At 36.5% G+C, this 15,833-nt stretch overlaps 1 protein-coding gene across 6 annotated transcripts in view; it reads right to left on the reverse strand.

The window, feature by feature from the left end:
• Window positions 1-3,257: 3,257 nt before the first annotated feature.
• The window catches only part of alpha-Cat (catenin alpha), a 56,022-nt gene continuing 43,446 nt past the window's right edge, over window positions 3,258-15,833 (reverse strand). The window contains exons 7-13 of one of the 6 annotated variants that reach the window (XR_010436528.1): window positions 12,302-12,374; window positions 7,063-7,130; window positions 6,821-7,002; window positions 4,072-4,312; window positions 3,887-4,003; window positions 3,615-3,816; window positions 3,312-3,555 (exon numbers count right to left, since the gene is read on the reverse strand). Coding sequence is in view for 5 of the 6 variants with exons in the window: in XM_064684597.1 (XP_064540667.1) it covers window positions 3,391-3,555; window positions 3,887-4,003; window positions 4,072-4,312; window positions 6,821-7,002; window positions 7,063-7,130; window positions 12,302-12,374 (846 nt within the window). In the remaining variant the exon portion in view is untranslated. Of the gene's footprint in view, window positions 3,556-3,614; window positions 3,817-3,886; window positions 4,004-4,071; window positions 4,313-6,820; window positions 7,003-7,062; window positions 7,131-12,301; window positions 12,375-15,833 lie in introns of those variants that run through there. The other 5 variants (XM_064684597.1, XM_064684598.1, XM_064684599.1 and 2 more) reach the window with 5 other exon arrangements.

Below are 15,833 nucleotides of genomic sequence, written 5' to 3' on the forward strand. Positions count from 1 at the left end.
ATCGGTAGCTCCCGACTAGGGGATACTCTGAACACTCTTTTACCAACCCCAAATACAGCTCGCACGTTTGCTTTGGCAGTGATAAAAATAAATTAATAGTTCAGTCGATAAGACTCGAACTCGTAACAGACCGCGATACTTGCACCGCCTCTACCTAGCAGCCGAACAAACAACCAATCGCAACTGAAAAAAAAACTAATTAAAATAGCAGCACATACACACACCATAGAAAACAATACAATCGAAATTGCAATGCTGTTGATAGAATTAAATAGACGCGCGTGAATGTCTGTGTGTACATGCATACAGCAATTCGTGCAATTCGCGCGAACTGCCGCTGACACGTGGGCTGCCAACATATACATAACCACCTTGATGAAATTTTTAACAGTATATTTTATTGTACTATTAAATATTTGTATATTCTTAAAAAGTCAATTTCATTAAAATTGTTGGTTAGTTCAAATTGGTTTATTTACTTAATTTGTAGCTATGGTGTGTAAGCCGGGGGTAGGTACTTGATATATACTATTCTAGGAGCTACATGTCAAGTTTGGTGACTCTAGCTCTTATAAGAGAGTTGCTCAAAAAGCAGAATTTTGATATCGAATTTATCGATTGCTTAGAAATAGGAGAAGTTATCGAATATCGGAAATAAACATGTACTAGGAGGACCTACATTCAAAATTTCAGTCTCTAGCTCTTATAGGTTCTGAGATCCTTGCGTTCATACACACGGACAGACGGACAGGCGGATGGATATAAATACCCCCAAAAGATATGTCACAACCAGGTATCATCCACCAATTTGGATTGTAAAAGTGATGCATGAAATTTTGGTGATAAGGTAATTGCTAATGCTTCATCACCATTGACCCTGCAAAAGGTTACCATCAAATTAAAGTGGAAGAAAACTCAAGAGCCAAAACATTATGAATATCCTCGAAAGCCACTTGAGTTGATAAAAGCCCCTGCAACTTTTCAAAGATGAATGAATAATCTTTTAGAAGATTTGCGAAATTAAGAAACGCAAATCTTGAGCTAAGGCTCGACAACTGCTATTTTGTGAAAAAATAAATATAATTCTTGAGTCATATTATATATATATCGAAGCAGTAAAAAACTTTCCGGTTCCTAAAACAAATAAGCAAATAAAATCATTTTTTGGACTTTGCGGTTTACCGAAATTTATCCCCAGCTTAGCTAAAATAAGAAAGCCAATGACATTAAAATTATGTCCGTTCCGATATTAATTTACCCAAACTACAAGAAACCATTCTCATTAACTACTGATGCGAGTAATATCGCTGTAGGTGCAGTGTTATCAATAGCATTTTTGGCTATTGTCTGGGACACTAAGAATATTCCAAATACTTCGTGATCATAAAACCTTAGTTTGACTTAATTATATAAAAAAAACCAAACAAAATAAAATCATATTGCCGACGCATTATATCGGATAAAGTTAGAAGAAAATGTACTAGGGGAAACTCCTAGCAGTATGGTGGCAACTATACATAGTGACCAAGAAGAAAGTAAAAACACTAACCATACAATACATAGATATACCAAACACCGAATAATTGAAACACGATAAATCGCAACGAGGGAACCCCTAGGGTGCCTGCGACCATTTTATTATGCACTGGGAGAGTAAGACTGCTGAGAGTGGCAGCCGAACGCCGACCTAGAAAGCCGAACGATCAGTATGAAGCCGCACAAGTAGATCACGGCGTTTGTCGCGAGTCAGAGATATTTCCTTCAATTGTGTGCCCTTTCTGCCTGTGGTAGCAAAAGGCACACACATTCAAATTCTCTATCATGTATTTTTTCTTCCAGTCAGGCATAATGAGAAGAATCTGATTTATTTTTGTTAGACCCTTTTGTACTGAGCTAGATACGGCTTGGGACTGATCGTTCAGCTCTCGAGGCTATGCGTTCGGCTGCCACTCTCAGCAGTCTTACTCTCTGGGCATAACAAAATGGTCACAAGTACTCATGGGGCTTACTCGCACTTTAATTCTAAATTCGATTATTCCTCGATTTGACCCTTAGTGCTACAGGTAACCCTTTTTACCAACCATGTCAGCCAGAACTCGAGCATCATTTGCCCCAGCCAATTGGTGAATTTCTCACTTTACAAAGAAGTTCTCCTCCAGATCTGAAAACTTTGTCAGAAAGAGACAGAAGCCTACTGTGAGGCACTCCCTCCCGATGCCAGTACTAACCACTCACATTAGAAGCTCACCGAAAGATTCGGCCAGACGACTTCCAAGCACCCAGTCAGACAAATGGGACGTTCTGCTCAGGCCAGAGCTTTTGCTCTCAATCTGAAAAAAAGATTTGAGCCCTATGGAAGCTTCCCGGAGCGTATTCACAAATAAGTGGATTTTCCCGCAGCAGCCCTTTTGTCAGGAGCTTTCTTGAAAACTGTTTCTTCCATGTGGTTATTAACGGAGCCACCTCAACAATACTGGCATGCATCGGTTGCGTGTTCGAAGCCACTGATAGCAACTTCAGTAATTTGAAGTCTGAGCGACAAACTGGAATACCTAAATGAAAACGCAGAGGTGCGCTTGCGTAACCTACACCCTTACGAGTGAAACTTTCTGCACCACTTTCCGGGGTGTAAGTACCCATGTGTCTACTGACATCTTTAAATCCGTAACGATGAAAGTGAAACAAAAATTAATTGGATTCTGTCTTAAACAACGACTCGAAAAGCTCAATTGTATATAAACTTTTTGTCTTTCTAGAGAACTTGACAAAACCCGGCAATTAGGTAAGTTGGATTGACTATGCTCCTTATATATAGCAATATCTTCAAAACATTGGACTACTATATCATGAATTTCTATAGGAAAAATCAGTCTTAAAATGAATAAATGTTGCATTTGTCAATATTCATACACCTTATGATGTGCTTGAATGAAATTTAAACCTTGACGTCCCGAAGATAGCCCTTCCTTCTTATCAAGATAAAGTTACATGCTATAATTTTTAGGTCTCCGTCAAAAAAAATAAACGAATATCTGACGGCTTGCGTTCGCATCTTTCTGCTGGGAGTTCGAAGATTATATCCGCTAACCATATAGACCATTAACCACAACTTATAAATGCACACTGTAACAATATCCATATAATGATGATTCAATATTCGAAAACGCCGCCTGGTGCCCACTATCGTCCTGAAATCTATGAGTCCTTACCCAAAATAATACGCTTAAGTAATTAGTCGTTTAGAACAAACAGCAAAATATATAACCATTTAATATAGGTAAATCGTAAAGTATATATTTGATAAAAATCTGTTCCTGTTAAGAGTTAATGTTTATCATAAAATAATAATTAGGTATATAATACTTAAATTTATAATTTATATTGTGTCCTTTAAACAGCATCAGCGGGACTTTGGAATTCAGAAAGAGCATGAATAGGATTTTGAATTTTTTTCTGCGATCCCTTTCGAACTTTAGCGCGAACTTCTTCTGGTTTCTCAGGCCGCACAAGTGGTTTTTTCTCTGGTGCCTTCATTTTCCATACAACGATTGGAGACTTAAAAAAAGAAGAACAGCTTATTAATACCGCGATTTCAATGTGCAGCTTATATCTACTTGAATGGCATAAATCATAATATAGTGAGAGTCTTTACGGCGTCTGACTATTTGCTAACCCACTAGCTCCAATACCAGATGCCTAGATGCAGATCAGTTATCGTTATGACTGAATTGAATAGGCATTTATGTCTTGATGTCTAGATGGTTAACAGTTTTTTTAATTTGCAAATACAATTAAGAGTTTTCTAGTAGTATATCCCTTTAAATTAAACAAATTGTAAAATTGTACTAATAAATATTAATATTAAATGAAGGGCAGGTAAACTTACAGTGACAGTGCCTTGTCTTGTGTATTTTGTTGATGCTACGTAAGAATATTTTACTGTTAGCACTACGGCATTCATTAGATTCTTAGCTGCTTGTATCAAAGAAGTTGCGCTATCCAGCTAAAAAATATATAATGCAAAAATCAACATCGATAATGACAACGAAACAAAAAATGAGTAATTCTTACCCCTGAAACAATCAGTTCCCCACTTATGTTTTGTACATCTGCTTTGACTTTAGAAGTTATCTGAATTTGGTGACAGTAGAGAGCAATACGTTGCAAATATGCCAATAAGTCTTTTTTAGTGCTACTTTCAGGGCATTGCTCTGCTATTTCACGAGTTAGCTTATCGAGTTTAGTACCGGCTTCCGATATTTTCTTGGCGGCGTTGATAACATCCATGGTAGTCTTTAAAGGACCACGGCCTCTAAAAATTTGAAAAGATTATTAATATTTAAATATAAGTTTATGGATAATAACCATAGCACTTTCATTTTTAATTTAATATTAAATATGTATTATATATAATATAATAAATTCAATGTCATGCTAATATTAATACTATTTACATTTACAAAATATGAAAATAAAGGAAAAATTTTCTAGATTCAAATATCACATACAACAAAAACCTGTTTAGATTTTTGTAACTTAACAGTTCACTGATTTCTCTAGCCACATGTTGTACGTTACCAAACCTAGTGATACACAAGAGGCCCCATGTTAGGAGAAAATAACTTTGATTTTTTTTTATAATTTTTCAAGTCTGGTATTTGGAAAAACACCTATGATTATATCTTAATCTTTAGTTTTACCACTATATATAATATATAATTTTGAATCAAGAAAAGTATTTTGTTCTGTGTTTTATAAAAAAAAAAGTATATTTTTTCGCACCTCCGCATTTATGCAATGGCATTGAAATCGATGGAGAGAAGGTCCGATGTCGCGAACTAAGAACGGGCTACTAGTATATAAGATATTATTGCATGAGTAAAGCAGGTTCTCCGAAAGCGAGGCCAAAAACCAAGTCTGCTAGAAGCGGCTCGGTGATCGGAAAATTAAGCCGATAAAAAAAAGCTTAAGTAAGAGGTTCTAGTCGGGAGCTCCCGACTAGGGGATACCCTGAACCCACTTCTTCCAACACCAAATGCAGCTCGCGCTACGCGCTCTTTTGCGTTAGTAGTTATAAGGAAAAATTAAAATAAAAAAAAAAGTTGTTCCCTTGGCAGAGTTCAAACGCGCAACTCACCGCACCACTTGCCGCCTTAACTCATCAGCCACACCAATAATTGAGTCTCAATGAGAAAAAAACGACTTAAAATAGCGGCACAGACAACAATACAACCGCAATTGCAATGCTGTTGATAGACTTCAATAAAAGACGCGCATGAACGTGTGTGTGTACATGTATACAGAAATTCTTGAAATTTGCGCCGCAGACACAAGGCCAGCCAAAACACGTTTTCAACAAAGGATCTTGTTGTACTATAGAATATTCATATATTCTCAATAAGACAATTTCAATAAATTGAGACTTAAATTGGTGTGCAATACCATGTAGTTAACTTTCTTGATTTATAGTTAATGGGTGGTGGCGGGGCGGTGTCGGTAGATATAAAATGAAAAGTACTTTATAAATATCAGAGGGTTGTCTGTAAAATAACAGTTTTTGTCGGACAGAATGAATAAAGGAGAAAACACACAAAGTTATGTTTCTATATAGCAGGCTCTAGGCACGAGCAGACACTTTTCTTTGCATTTTTTTCGGACATGTTATTCCACGAACACTGAACAGAAAAAATTGCTGCCAAAGTGTCTTTTGTGCTTGTGTATGTCTAACCAAATTGTATGCATTGTTAATTATTAAACTTAATATGTAATAAAAATACCCATACACATAAACATATATAAACAAGCTAGAAATTATTTAATGGGTGTTTTCTTATAGAATATAAGCATGTACACCTATATAAAATAGCTTGCCTACATGCATAACTGTATTATGTCATGCCCTCTTTTTCACTCTCTTACTCTCTCTCGCTCTAGCTTTCATTGATATCGTCAAACGACAACAAGAAGAAGACACTTTTCGCTTCCACTTTTTTCGTTTTGCTCTTCAAATAACACACATTTCTGTGCGACCGACCGAAGGTGTCCTGTTAAGATCTTACTGTTAGACATAACAGCGGCACTGCTCAAGCTAAAGCACGAACAGAGTACACATTTGCTACGAAATAAAGTGTTCGATAGAGAGCAAGCCCGAATTTGCTTCGTTTTTTTTATGTTTATTCGAGAGCCGACCGCATTAAAAATAAGTGTTGACTGTTATTTGCGACCTCTGATAATTATATAACTATTCAAGAAGCTACATGTAAAATTTGGTGACTCTAGCTCTTATAACTTACGAGATTTTGCTCAAAAAACAAGTTTTCGATATCGATTGCTGGGAAACGTGTCAAGTAATCCATTATCGGAATCAAACTCGTACTTCGCGAGCACTAGGATGAAGCTCTTAAAGGTTCTGAGATCCTTGCGTTCATACAATCAGCTGCCCGGAAAGACAGACAGATGCTAATCAAGAATATATATACTTTATGGGCTCTAATGTGCTTCCTTCTTCCTATTACATACATTTGCACAAATACTTGTTACCTATTTTTAATGGGGTCAGGTCAGTGTATAAAAACAAGTCAAAGTTTTTTTCAAAATAATTTTACATATGCATATAAATTTAGCGGTAATGAACTCATTATTTTAACCGTATAACAAATTCAGAAAATGCATCTTACTTAGTAGTCTACTAAAGATTGTTTTGTAATTTTATGGGTTAAAATGCTTAAACAAATGTAGTTACTATACTAATATTTAAAATCGAAAACAATAGAATTTGTACTTTAAAAAAATCAATCTCAATTTATACGTAAAGAAATACCTAGTGAAGTCAGTCATCTCCATCATTATCATACACATATGTTTTGCCAAGAAAATGATGTCGTTGCCAGTGTCATCCCATTTTGCAACCTCTGAATCAAAAGTAAGTTTTTCGCGACGAAATAGTTCTACTTGTTGTGCAATTTTTTGCTTATCCTCTTCTGTCATTTTACGCATTGCTTCCTAATTAATTCAAACAACACAAATAATGCGTATTATTTACTTTAGCTTGGTTCACCTTACCCTAGCAGTACAAATACCACTAATGTCCGGATATTCGTCAACAGTTTGATCCCCAGTGTGAGCGCTTGCTGAAAATAAATTTATGTATATTCAATTATTTTTTTTTTATTATTTTGGTAATAATCAAACAATAAAATACATTTTGAGTAATGCCTGTTTCTAGTACCAAAGTATATCATAATGCTTTTTCATAAGAAACACATATGTAAGTATATTGGTACAATCAAGGAGATAACCTGAAAATTCTTCATAACACAAGCACACACGCCGGGGCGGTTGTTACATATTATCCAATATATGAAAAATACCTAATCTATGCATACTATACGAGAAAACTTAATGCCAAATGAGGTGTGTCGTATCTCTTAAAGCAATATGCTCAAAACATGATTTCGGTATTAATTATTATTGCTTTCGTGGATACCGGACAAGTTCTTCATAAAAAAATTCAAACAAACTTTTACCCGGGCACTAAGAGGACCTACTCTCAATATATTCTTCTAAACGATACATAGAATTTTGTAAATTATCGATAAATATGGATTTTGACATTATTTTTTAAGTATAACCACTAACCATACAATGCATAGACATGTCAAACAGCAGAATAATCGTATCCCGATAAATCGTCAACGAAGGAACCCCAAGGGTGTCTGCGACCGTTTTAGTGTGCCCAAATAAAGTGAGACTTCTGAGAGTGGCAGCCGAACTCTGCCCTCGAAAGCCGAACGAATAATATGATGCCGCATCTCGCTCAGCGCACAACGTCGTTGTGGCTGATGCTATTTCTTAATATATGTATGTTAGTTTTAATTCCTTAAAGTCCAAAAACATATGTGTGTATGCATGGGCAGAGGCTGATGCTATTTCTTAATATATGTATGTTAGTTTTAATTCCTTTCAGCCCAAAAACATATGTGTGTATGCATGTGCGGAGTTTGCCTCGCTCTCACTCATTGCTTTACGCACATGTGTGTGTCTCTTTCTCCCTGCATAGCTTCTTAAAAACCCCGCGATCTACAAACATACATATGTTTGTGTTGTGTGGATGTGCGCATAAGTAGATCACGGCGTTTGTCGCGAGCCAGAGATATTTCCTTCAATTGTGTGCCCTTTCTGCCTGTGGTAGCAAAAGACACGCACATTCAAATGCTCTATCATGGTATTTCTTGGGCCAGTCAGACATAATGAGAAGAATCTGATCTATTTGTATTCAATAAAAACTTGAATGACCTAAATGAAATATTTACGCTATATATTCTAATTTTTTTGTTTTCTGTGGGGACCTGTTTTGCTTAAAATAAACAAGAGGTTCTAGTTGGGAGCTCCCGAGGATACCCTGAACCCTCTTCTTCCAACAGGCGATAGGTATAAAATGAAAGATACTTGATACTCTTATTATTTACCAAAATTGCTCAAAACAGGATTTCGATATCGATTTTATTCGATTACTGGGAAACGGGGCAAGTTATCGATTATCGGAACAAACTCGATCAGCGCGGGCACTAGGAGGACCTACAGCTATAATTTTAAGTCTCTAGCTCTTATAGGTTCTGAGATCCTTGCGTTCATACATACGGACGGACGGACGGACATGGCTAGATCGACTCGGCTCTTGATATACTTTCCGGGGTCGGAGATGCTTCCTTCTGATACATACATTTGCACAAATACATAATACCCTTTTTATCCATTTTCAATGGGTTCAGGGTATAAAAAAACAAGAGGTTCTACTCGGGAGCACCCGACTAAGGCATACCCTGAACCCTCTTATTCCAACCACAAATGCAGCTCCTAATACGCGCTCGTTTGCTTTAGTAGTAATAAAGAAAAATTAAACTAAAATGCAAAGGTCCGTTGGCAGGGTTCGAACTCGCAACTGACCGCATTACTTGCTGCTGCCTCTACTTGACAGCCACACCAGCCAAAAAAAAATTAGTCTCCTCGATAGGGTTCGAACTCGCAACAGACCGCACTACTTACCGCCGCCTCTATATAACAGCCACAGCAACAAGTGAGTTTTAATGAGAAAAAAACCGAATTAAAATAGCAGCACAGAAAACAATACAATCGTAATTGCATTGCTGTTGATAGAATTCAAATCAGACGCGCGTGAATGTGTGTGTGTACATGTATACAGAAATTCTTGAAATTTGCGCTTGTTGCCGCTAATAGGAGAAAAGTCAAAACACGTTGTCTTAAATCATTTCTGTGTTTCTTCACCGATATTGATGACATTTTCTACAGTACTTCTTATTGCATAATACTATAGAATATTCGTGTATTATCAGAAAGTCAATTGCATTTAAATTGTGGCTTATATTTGTGGGCAGCATGAATTGGTGTTTTTACTTGATTTATAGCTATGAGGTAGAAGCGGGGAGGTGGAGATAGCTATAAAATGAAAGATACTTGATATATATATACTATTCTAGAAGCTACATGACTAGTTTGGTGACTCTAGCTCTTATTATATACCGAAATTCCTCAAAAACAGAATTTCGATATCGATTTTTATCGATTACTTGGAAACGGGACAAGTTATCGAATATGGGAAACAAACTCGATCTGCGCGGTCTCTAGCTCTTATAGGTTCTGTGATCCTTGCGTTCATACATACGGACGGACATGGCTAGATCGGCGATGCTTCCTTCTGCCTGTTACATACATTTGCACAAATACATTATACCCTTTTTACCCATTTTCAATGGGTTCAGGGTATAAAAATTAGAATGTGAACTATAAATATTTCATTCAGTCTGGGCACACTAAAATGGTCGCAGGCATCCTTGGGGTTCCCTCGTTGACGACTTATCGGGATACGATTATTCTGCTGTTTGACATGTCTATACATTGTATGGTTAGTGGTATAACTTAAAAATTATAACAGCTTAAAACACCAATTGAAGTATGTAGGCTCACGTATTGTAGACACAGAATGGGAATATTTCAGTTTTTGGATACCTTTCTCCATCTTCGCAATATTAATACTTATTTTTAAAGCTAGGGCCATAAAATTTCATGCTAATCAGAAAACAAATAGAAATTATTTAACATTAAATTTCCTAAGGTGTGCCGCAGGCGGAAGCCTGTCACTGAGAAATTGTGCTGCTGACCTTGCATTACATTTAGTGTTGTGAATAAATGCATCTATACCTACCGCACAAACATTTTGGCATTCATACTGGGCTATATTTTATAACTTCGAAAATTCAAAGCATGGTGCTATAAACCAAAATATTATTTTAACTGAGGTGTACATGGGATTTTGTAGTAGAGCTCACTCGATTACAGCTTTCTTACTCGCTATAATAAATTTTTACTTACAATATTGATTACAAACATTGTAAAGTAAATCTTACATTTACTATATTGCAATAAGTAACCCGTTACCCTTATGCAGATTAACTGAGCAAACGCTTATTGTAAAAAGTAGTGTTGGTCAAAATATATATGCCGACCACTTTATATATGCCGACATCTGAATATTCATATATTAACGTGTTTTCGTAGTTTACAAAATCTGTAAAAATTTTCTTGCTTTATTTTGAAAAACCTATTAGAATAAATAAGACATTTTTTCATGCATTATTGTGAATTAACCATATAGATTAGCAAAGTCTAGGAGTAAGAGATACCTATTTCCAGTATTGGGCCATTACAGGCATAATAACTTCCTTCTATACATACGTAGATAAACACGGACAAATGCAAACATACCACACTTTATGCATTTTCTGTGGTTTTTCTTCCCTTAGCATTACTATTGGAATCGAGATCATAAATAAGTACAGTCTAATCATTTTCCGGATATAAATGTGTAATCACACTATGTTACAGATAACAAGTAAGAGGCTCTAGTCGCGAGTTCCGGACTAGGGTATATCCTGAACCCTTTTCTAACATCATTAAATGCAGCTCGTGCTACGAGCTAGTCTGCTTAAAAGGTAATAAAAACGAATATTTAAAAAATTAAACTCGAAGCCGTTAGCGACCGCCCTACTTGACACCGCCTTTAGTCGAGTCACACCAACAATTTATTTTCAAATTCAAATGGCAGCACATACACATAGCATACAATACAATAAAATCGCAATTGCAATACTGTTTATATAATTCAATGGGTGTGTATATGTATACAGAAACTCTGGCAATGATGCGAACACGTCAATATAGGCACACACTTTCTTTAATAACTTCAGTGTTTCTTAACAAATATTAATAAAATTTTAAGCAGGAGATCTTATTGTGCGATAAAATTACATTAAAATTTTGGATTACATTAGTGAGTAGTTCGAATTGATTTTTAGTTATATGGCGGCGGCGGAGGCGATAAGAGCTAGTCACCAAATTTTACATGTAGCTTCTTGAATACTTAATGTACATATATGTATATATGTTTCATTTGATAGCTATCGCTATTAAGGATAACGAGTGCTTATATTGACATGTGTTTGTGGCATCTATCGCAAATTGCAAGAATTAATGTATACATGTATACATTCATGCGCGTCTTTTTTTAATTCTATAAACAGCATTGAAAGTGCGACTGTATTGTTTTCTGTGCTGTGTTTATGTGTTGCTATTTTATGGATTTCGAGTAGAGATGATAGCAAGTAGTACAGTCGACACGGGTTTTTGAGTCCGAATACCAGGGACTTATTATTTTTCAATTTTTTTGTATTACTGCTAAGGCAAACGAACTCGTAGCGAGAGCTGCATTCTGCGTTGGTAGAAGAGGATTCAGGGTATCCCCTAGTTGGAAACTCCCGATGAGAGCCTCTTTCTCGTTTTAATATTGCTCCTAGGTAAAATGAAATGATAAAGGTAAGACAAGCGAGGGCTTATCATGTTGGTAGAAGAAGGTTTAGAGTATTAGCTAGAAGGGCACTTCAGACCTTCCTTTGTTTTGTAATGTATATGTAAATTTTATTCAATTTTTTAAGTTCAGCTGTTCTTGATCCTTATCATATAAAAATGTTTGAGAAAAGTCAACTAAACGTTCGTGTATATTTTGGACTTCTAAACTAACTGTAACGAAAACTTTTTTTATATTATTTTTCAGGAAAACACAACTGACTCCAAATGATACGTGTAAAAAGTTATATGTTCCAAGTATGAATCCCCTACTAGATACACAAAGCGGCGAATTTCGTTAAAATATGTACACGGAAACGCGTTTCACATAACCAATATAATCTTTTCACTTTGAAAGCATAATATAATAAAAGGTAGTTACATCGACTACGCGTTTCCAATGTTAAGTCTTCGACTGGCTCGAACTCTGTGTCAGTATCTAGATCATCAGAACTCTGAAATGAAAATTAGAAATAATGAATATGAAAAATTTCCAAATTTAAGTTGGTAATTAATATTAGTATGCGAATGCTATATCCAGTCCCCGATTACAATCTGTAGTTCTGTGTTGAAACAAAGTTACGACAAATCTGGGACTATTTACTAGGCGTAATGAGACTGAGGGACATATTGGTCAAAGTCCAATACAGTCTAAAGCAGGGAATTTTTATTAATCATATACATTTTTCCAATTTGCTACTGGCTCAGTTGGCCTTCACAGAATATTTTGAATTCCTAAAGGTATTCAATTACTAGTTGCAATTACAATGAAACTTGTTCTCGGTTTACCCCGCACACATGAGTCTTGAACGAGAACGAGCAGCTATTCACAATGAATGCATGTTGTATTCTGAGGATTTTAAAGTCGATGCAAATATTTATATAATTTCTTTAAATTAACTTATTAATTTTGCAAATTTGTGTTTCCAAAGATTAATTTTATCAATTTTTGTTTTGTTTAAACTATTTTTTACTCTGCCGGTCGAACAAGCTACCGACTTATTTAACTTACCTTATTTGTACTTTTTGGGACTTTTATTTTTTAGTAAAATAAAAATAATAATAAATAATTAAACATTGAATCTAAAGAAATTATATAAATATTTGCGACGACTTTAAAATAACAGATTTTCTACAGAGCCAGCCTCAGTACACAACATGCATTCATATGTCAACACAAATTTGGGATAGGTCATGCATGATAAGCGCTAGGAAACTAACAACATTTATTCATTTGCCAGCCAAAGCCAGAGCTGTGAATAACAACACACATACAAACATAATTGCTTGCACGGCCTTCATAGAGCTGAAGCTGAGAATATATTATATTTTTAGTTTTTCGCTCTTTCGGCTGTGAGAGCGCAATGATGCTGATTTCGTTTTCGTTCTCGAAATTAAAAAAAATCAAGCTGCATAGTAGCATACTCATCTTAGTGTTATATTGTGTGTTATATTGTATATTAGTGTCATATTGTCTTTGGTAATACGTTGTTACCTGCGCACTTAAATCTTTAAGCAACAGTACGTCTACTGGAGGTAGAAATCTACAGCGGCCTCGTCAAGACGGAGATACAAAAGACAGACAAACGCTCAGTTACCATAGTTACGTTTCAGTGGTTATCTAAGGGGTCACGAAACACGAATTCATCGCCACAGGACTTTTAAATTTCATTCGACGGTTCAAGGAAAATTTAGACCTAATTGGACTTAGCAAGGTTGAGGATGATGGATCCGTGGAGGGTGAATGCTCATACCCTCGAACCAGACGGGATGACCAGGAGCAAATACATCGTCGTGCACGATAGCGACAGGAACCAGGCAGAAGCCAAAGCCAAAACGAATGCCCTTTAAAACAGCGGATACGTGCATTACATAATCGACCACACTCACTTATAAGAAAAGACTGTGGCCCCTGCTAACCAAGGCGATGGAGAACTTTGGTCTAGAGCGCAAAATGGATGTTTGAACAGACGGTCATGTCTCTCCTTTTGGAGGCTTGCCGCGACCCGAATACTTAACAATTTACTGAGGCTAAGCTTGGACCAATCAATTAAGTAAATTTCTTTCCAAACATTAATATTACCGTCGTGTTATTTTAATATTTAGGTCGTATTAGCGACCATCTTCTTGCATATTTGCTTTAGAATACTTTTTTGCGCGAAGCCTCGTCATTAATTTAGTTTTAGGGCGTTAGATATGACTAACGGACAAAACATAACACTCTTAAATAAACTGTATACTAAGCAAAAGGGCAAGCTGAATATCAATCATTTTGATAACAATAACAATAAAAATAAATGTTATGTCGGGCTTTCACGCCTTTTCGTGTTTTGAGCTTAGGCCAAAGCCCACACAAAAAATCTAAATGTGAATTAGGCGTACGAGATCCGCGAGTTCCACAATTAGAAACTATCAACAGGGTGTTCTTTCTCGAAGCATTATGGGAAAGTGCTTTACGTCAGAGTAAATGAGGATACCAACCCCGCATAGGAATACTGAAAGGACTAACTGAGATAAGATGTAACAGAATATTAGACAGTCATCAGTTTGTTAAATATGCAGACCTATCGTAATATCATGCCTTACATTTTTTAATTTTATATTGACAGCTCGTATACTACGCTTGAAAGCTGTTGTATAGATGCAATCACTAACCATACATCACAATGGTTGGTGATGCAATGCAATATGCAGACACTAAGCACAGCAACACCGCCTTCACAGCGAACATAATGTAATTTGATTTTTCAGCAATCGATCCCACTCGAACACTGCTAGAAGCGGTGGCCAAAAGCCACCAGAACCAGACGACTAAATGTGAGTTTAAATTTTGTTTTGCCCCAATGGGGAACAAAGTACCCACATAAATAAATATATATTCATATGTGCCAAAATGATTATATAGGTGCCGTAAAATACGTTAAAGTAGTATTTTATTTTAACATAGAAGCAAAAAAAAAACTTAAATCTAATGATTTAATTTATGCGTTGCTGGTTAGAAAAAGCACACTGAAACGGGCAACTGTCCGCGCCCTCTGGCCACTGCTTTTAGCCTGGAGTGGGGAAAACGATCTTGGAACGGACTCAATCGGTCTAGACATCTCGCTGTCAGAGTCCCGCCTTTTACCGCTCCCCTCTTTGTGGCCTAGGGTCCCTGGCTGTCGTCCTTAGGCGTTGAACTCGGTCGGTAATTGTGATTGTTTTTGCGTAGCACTAATTCTTTGGCTTTTGTGGACTTTGTACGATTGCCTGGCACCTTTTATACATGTAAACATTTTATTTATGTTTATGTATCCTCGCCGGCAGGTTCATATGTTTTTTTCTTTGTTAATGTTAATAATTTTAAAATTAAATGTTCAGGCTTGCGTGCCTCGACCACGGTAATATTATTTTCTCTTCTTTCTGGCCACAACACGCCCGCCTTTGACCGCTGACCAAATCAAACTCCTCTAAGCTGTACATTTGGGTAGCAACATGACCGGTGCCGAATTTCGGCACACGCAAAAATTCGAAAAATGGTCACCGTTGCTGCCTATATGCACAGCTGAAAATTCTAGGTCAATGGCCCAGTTGAAGCCAAGGGATTTACGAACGTAATCCGATTTGCTCTCCTCTTGCTCTCTCTCTCTCTCTGAGCGAACCGGGTGGCCAATCGCAGTCGCTCTTCCGCATTTTCCCCTGGCGAGAATAAAATAATAGGAATGTGGGGATATGCTTTTACTGCACATTTTTCTAACACAATATCGATTTCCCTCCAATTTTCTTGTTTCACTTTTTTCAGAGTGGTTTTCGTTCTAATTCTATAACAAGTCATGTTTGTGTAGGCTGTCTTCAGAGATCATGTTCTAAATGTTGCCCTGGAGGAATAAGCGGCTACAATTCAAGTTTGGTGACTCTAGCTCATTTAGGCTACA

Source organism: Drosophila montana, unplaced genomic scaffold (assembly GCF_035044405.1).
Source record: "Drosophila montana isolate Dmon_TW-CO22-7 unplaced genomic scaffold, ASM3504440v1 contig_2848_1, whole genome shotgun sequence".
Lineage (NCBI taxonomy): Eukaryota > Metazoa > Arthropoda > Insecta > Diptera > Drosophilidae > Drosophila > Drosophila montana.